The 5,924-nt window shown below is 46.9% G+C and overlaps 2 protein-coding genes across 2 annotated transcripts; one reads left to right on the top strand and one right to left on the bottom strand.

Moving 5' to 3' along the window:
• The first annotated feature begins 1,504 nt into the window (after positions 1–1,504).
• LOC137356406 (histone H2A-like) lies at positions 1,505–4,677 on the top strand. Its single transcript, XM_068022295.1, has 2 exons — positions 1,505–1,861; positions 4,576–4,677. Exons 1-2 carry the CDS (start codon positions 1,505–1,507, stop codon positions 4,675–4,677), a joined length of 459 nt encoding a protein of 152 aa, XP_067878396.1.
• A 177-nt stretch (positions 4,678–4,854) lies between these two features.
• LOC137356239 (histone H4) lies at positions 4,855–5,166 on the bottom strand. The gene has a single exon (XM_068022112.1). The coding sequence runs from the start codon at positions 5,164–5,166 to the stop codon at positions 4,855–4,857; it is 312 nt and encodes a 103-aa protein (XP_067878213.1).
• Positions 5,167–5,924: the final 758 nt, after the last annotated feature.

The raw sequence follows: 5,924 nt of genomic DNA, 5'->3' as shown, positions 1-5,924 counted from the left end.
GGAAAGACAAACATGACACGACCCAGAATGTCCATGTATTTCCTCCTGCCATTTTCTGTATATATGACCAAATAGATTATTTTGTTAACAACTCAAAAACATCATCGCTGCCAGTGTTATCATATTATATTTGATCAACTCTTTCCACTCCACAACCCTCCATATTTTTTCAGATCTGTCTTGCTGAATATTTGTAGCCAGTAATAATAAGTTCCCATGCCTCGCCTAGTTTCAGCCAGAATTATGTAATTGCCACTATATAAATCTTTCATGTGGTTACTTGTAGCTGCAGCTGACCAACCTTATTTGGCGCGCAACGGAGATTTAAAGACTTGCACTTCAATGCTTGCACTTGCCCATGTCTGACCCCAACTATACTGGACGGTTCCGTCCTGGTGATGGACGGAAGTGCAGCAGGGCGGAACATCCTGATAAGGAATGGAAGTGTCGAGAAATTATACGGACAGGGTGAAAAAATAGACGTGTTCGTACCAGCAAAATGGAAATGGTTGAAGAGGCAGAGGGACTCAGAAAGTCATGGTTAAGGGCGGGCAAAGGGGGTTGGACGAAGTACACCAGCTCCAAGTAAATCGCCACCATGGACTGAAAAACACAATATGCAAACAAGGCTCTTTTAAGAGCCACCCACAACTTCTCTGAAATAGCTACAACATCATCATGATTATCGATTTCTTTTTATGTTAATACGAACACTCTGCAACTTTTTGATGGCGGTTGTAAATCTCTGTTTAAATCCGTTCAGTTCAGGTTAATGCAGATTCATTCGGCCCCTTTGCTATATTTCGAAAATGAAAGCTGATTTAACGCATGATTTAAAGATATTCTCAGTTACTTGGTTGCCGTGTTGAAGTTTGTCTATCTTTATGAATAAGTACATTGTTAAGAAACCTCGTTGGTTTAGGCACCCTCAGTCTCTAACCCGTGACACTGAAAATCTATACTCCGCTTTTGTCTCCCACGAAAAGGGATCAATCTATAACCAGTGAGACAGTATAATTACGAAGATTGACCTGAAATGTGTCCGGTTACAAAATGCTGTGAATGAGACTTTCAGCCGCTGGTTAGACTGTATCATGAAAAAGAATAAAGCAGAATACATGGCGGATTACAAAAGCGAATCTGGAAGAAAATGTGGAATAAAAAAATGAACACGTTTTTGCAATGTTTTCTGTAAAACAATATAACCTATAAATGTAATATTCTATATTGAAGCCGCTCCTTGTTTTCCAAATATATTGGCGGGCTTTTCAAATGTGAAATATCGTTGGGAGGTTGACAAATTCACGGTCTTATTTTTCGCCCTCAATTCTTGTGATTGGTGAATTGAGCAGCTCTCTGATTGGTAACATGTACAGTACAATGACACCGAGTGCTGACTGACCAATCAGCAGTGTCCCCAACACCATTCCTCCAGAAGGTACAAGGAGGAGGAATGTGGGCGGATCTCAGCATTCTTCGTGAAAGTGTTTGTGAGATTGTGGCAATGTCTGGAAGAGGGAAGACCGGTGGGAAATCTCGGGCCAAACCCAAGTCTCGGTCCTCCCGAGCTGGACTGCAGTTCCCGGTCGGCCGTGTTCACCGCCACCTCAGAAAGGGGAACTATGCTGAGCGGGTGGGTGCCGGAGCCCCGGTCTATCTGGCTGCTGTGCTCGAGTATCTGACAGCTGAAATCCTCGAGCTGGCCGGCAACGCGGCCCGGGACAACAAGAAGAGCCGCATCATCCCCAGACACCTGCAGCTGGCCGTCCGCAACGACGAGGAGCTGAACAAGCTGTTGGGAGGGGTGACCATCGCTCAGGGCGGGGTGCTGCCTAATATCCAGGCCGTGCTGCTGCCCAAGAAAACCAGCGCTCCGAGCACGAAGGGCAAGTGAAGCGGCCTGACTTGAATCTGTGAACCCAAAGGCTCTTTTCAGAGCCACCCACTTTATCTGTGAAAGGGCTGGTTACTGTCTGAAAGACTGTAATATTATACTGTTATCATTGTTTTGTGTTGGAATGAAGTGTACTGGATTTTGGCATTTAGTTGCTCATCAGATGAATTACATTCTAATTCCCTCAGACCCTATTAGAAAGGCACTTTTACCATTCTACCCTTTATGTACCACAAACATTTGTTCAGTTCTAAAACGATCGCCGGTCTATTAAAATGCGCTGTGCACATTGGTATCGCGACTCTCGATCTTCCAACTGACACGTCATGAAATCTCCAGCTGCCGGATGCGGACAAAAGTATTTGTGTCTCCCGGCTTTGAGTAAATAAGTGATCAAAACCTTCTGAGACGTTTATGTGCTGGAATGAACAAGAGATCACAACTCTTTCTTTTGTCCATTTGGTGGCTCTTAAAAGAGCCGTTGTGGTATTTGATGCCGAACTCAGTTCCGGGCAGGGTCAGTTTAGGCTCGCTCCCCGCGGATGCGGCGTGCCAGCTGGATGTCTTTGGGCATGATGGTGACTCGCTTGGCGTGGATGGCGCACAGGTTGGTGTCCTCAAAGAGCCCCACCAGGTAAGCCTCGCTGGCCTCCTGCAGGGCCATGACGGCAGAGCTCTGGAAGCGCAGGTCTGTCTTGAAGTCCTGTGCGATCTCCCGCACCAGGCGCTGGAAGGGCAGTTTGCGGATGAGCAGCTCGGTGGATTTCTGGTAGCGGCGGATCTCCCTCAGAGCCACAGTGCCGGGTCTGTAACGGTGAGGCTTCTTCACTCCGCCCGTGGCTGGAGCGCTCTTGCGGGCCGCTTTGGTAGCCAGCTGCTTGCGGGGAGCTTTCCCTCCGGTCGATTTGCGCGCTGTCTGCTTGGTTCTCGCCATTATCTGCAGAGACCTTACACAATGTCACGTTTAATGCTGAAGCTGCTCAGGGACTGCCTATTTAAGACAGTCGGAGGACCGCCCTAATGTTGTGATTGGATGAAGCCCCGTCCATCATCCAGTTTGAAACGATGTCTGGGATGGAAAATGGCGGTGGGAATTGCTGCTCCCTGATTGGTTGAACTGCAACTAATTTCAAAAAGCCCGCCAATTTCAAATTAGCAAACTACTCAAAGATTAAATAAAACCTAATTCGTCGGGAACAATTACAAAATCTCATTGCTTGGAGCTTCATCTTTCGGCCCTCGATTCCACCTCCGTTTCTTCCAACACGGTTTGAATTGGGGTTCATTCCTTGTTCGGTCTCAGGCGGGAATAAAGGTCCGGTCATTGCTTACTCGAACGGGAATAAATCCATCATCTTCACCGGCAGTTCAGGTCGTCAGTGGACATTATCAAATGCAACCGTTTAATTCATGACGCGATAACTAAACATAGAGTCATGGAGTTGCACAGCACAGAAACAGGCCCTTCGGCCCACCGAGTCCGTGCCGACCAACAACCACCCATTTATACTAATCCTCCATTAATCCCATATTCCCTACGGCATCCCCACCATTCTCCTACCATCGACCTACACTCGGGGCAATTGACCTATAAACCTGCAAGTATTTCTTCAAGCATCTAACTATTCTAATCCCATTTTCCAGCACTTGGCCCGTATTCTTGTATGCTATGGCGTTTCAAGTGCTCATCTAAATACCTCTTAAATGTTGTGAGGGTTCCTGCCTCTACCACCTATTCAGGCAGTGTGTTCCAGATTCCAACCACATGATGAGTGTTTTTTCCCCCCTCACATCTCCATTAAACCTCCTGCCCCTTACCGACTGATCGATCCGTTCGCTGAGGGAAAACAAAATGTTTCCTCCTGTCTAACCTATCAATGACCTTCATAATTTTGGATACCTCAATCATGTCCCCCCTCAGCCTTCTCTTTTCTGAAAATCATTGAAAGTTTATGGCACAGAAAGAAGCCACTTGGAGCATCGTGTCTGTGCCAGCCGGAAAGCTCTCCACCCATTCTAATCCCACCTGCCAGCATTTGGTCTGTAATCCTGTAGAATATGCACTTGAGGTGCATATCCAGACTTCTTTTGAATCATTTGAAGATTTCTGCCTCAACTACCCTTTCAGGCATTGAGTTTCAGACCCCCACCATCCTCTAGATGAGAGGGAAAAAAACCTTGTCCTCATCTTCCCTCTAATCATTCTACCAAACGCTTTAAGTCTTTGACCCCTAGTCAGTGACCTCTGTATGAAGGTAAATTGGCCCTTCACCTACACTCTATCCAGGCCTCTCAAAATGTTATCCAATTCAATCAGATCTCTCCTCAGCATTCTCTGTGCCACAGAGAACAACCACGGACCATTCAATCTTTCCTCAGAGCTGCATTGTTTCCAGTCCCGGCAACATCCGGTTGAACTGCAACTGAAATTGAATCAATTTCAAAAAGCCCGCCATTTTCAAATTATAAACGACGCAAAGATGAAAGAAAACCTAATTTGGCGGGACAGATTATAAAATCTCATTGCTTTTAGCGTGATTTTTTTCCGCCCTAGATCCCCTCTCTGTATCTTCCAACACGGTTTGAATAGGGGTTCATTCCCTGTTCGGTCTCTGGCGGGAATAAAGCTCCGGCCATTTCTTACTCATTTCTTAAATCCTTTTCTACATCTTTACCGGCAGTTCAGGTCGGCAATGGACATTATCAAATGCAACCTTTTAATTCATGACGCGGTTATTAAACATGGAACAGAAGAAGACAGTGAAAAAATGTGCGAGACGTGAAGTGACTATAAGAGAATGCAATACTGATCTGATAAAGTCCACATAACATTGGATGAGCTCCAACAATTTCACATCCCAAGACATCCCCGCTGCAGTTTCAAGGTCACTTATCTCTATATGAGGTTTTGGGTGGCTCTTATAAGAGCCTTTTGTTTTTGGTAGACAAGGTGGATTGGTTTAGCCGCCGAATCCATAGAGAGTGCGGCCCTGGCGTTTCAGAGCGTACACCACATCCATGGCGGTGACCGTCTTGCGCTTGGCGTGCTCAGTGTAGGTGACCGCATCTCTGATCACATTCTCCAGGAAAACCTTCAGCACCCCGCGGGTCTCCTCATAGATCAAACCCGAGATGCGCTTCACTCCGCCACGGCGAGCCAGGCGGCGAATTGCTGGCTTGGTGATGCCCTGGATGTTATCACGAAGCACTTTGCGGTGCCGCTTTGCTCCACCTTTGCCCAATCCTTTGCCTCCTTTACCTCTTCCTGTCATGACGCTTCTTCAGACAAACCGATTCTGAATGAGGAACGAGTAGTTTCTGCTGCCTTTTTATACAGCCTGCCCCAACCTGACTGAGAAAGAGACAGAGAGCCAGAGGCGGGTCTGGAGGAAACTGAGTGACAGACAGAGCAGAGAAATGGCTTTGATCCTCTCGCTCCGCCTCCCACTTGCTCGAACCGCGAATTCAAGAAAAAACAATTCTCGACATTAGAGCTCAGCATAAAACATGGAGATTCGGCATTGATAGTCACTGATAACAGAAAACCGGCGGTCTAAATACGGATCTGTAACAAATAAAAGTTCGTAATACACCCGCCTAAGTGCAGTGCTTCCGATCACAAGTCAACCTGTTTCGGCACACCTCTCCTCCCAGACGGATTGAGCAGTTTACTGAAACCGAACCCCAGCTGAATTATACAAAATCATGTATTGGAGTTTGAGATGTGACGCGGGGTATCTCGCCCGTGTTACTGTGTTACAGGCTGTCACCCTGAAACGGGCATGAACTGAGACTTCACCGAACATATACCCGGGTACAGTGAGGCCCGGACATCCCTGATTTGTTGCAGAGTGAGGAAGGGCTGGGTTGAGTCATCAGGGAAACTGGATTTACTTCAAATCATTTCTAGGTGAAATGTGCAAACGACTGCGGGACAGGGATCATGTGATCCGGGGATCAGCTCTTTCCTGAGAGACGTGGGTGGCTCTGAAAAGAGCCTTTGGGTTCAGATGTCTACAAGTTTCCCGTG

This window comes from Heterodontus francisci, chromosome 45 (genome assembly GCF_036365525.1).
Source record: "Heterodontus francisci isolate sHetFra1 chromosome 45, sHetFra1.hap1, whole genome shotgun sequence".
Taxonomy (NCBI): Eukaryota; Metazoa; Chordata; class Chondrichthyes; order Heterodontiformes; family Heterodontidae; genus Heterodontus; species Heterodontus francisci.
Note: the sequence above shows the minus strand (reverse complement) of the source record. Positions and strands in the feature narration are given on the sequence as shown.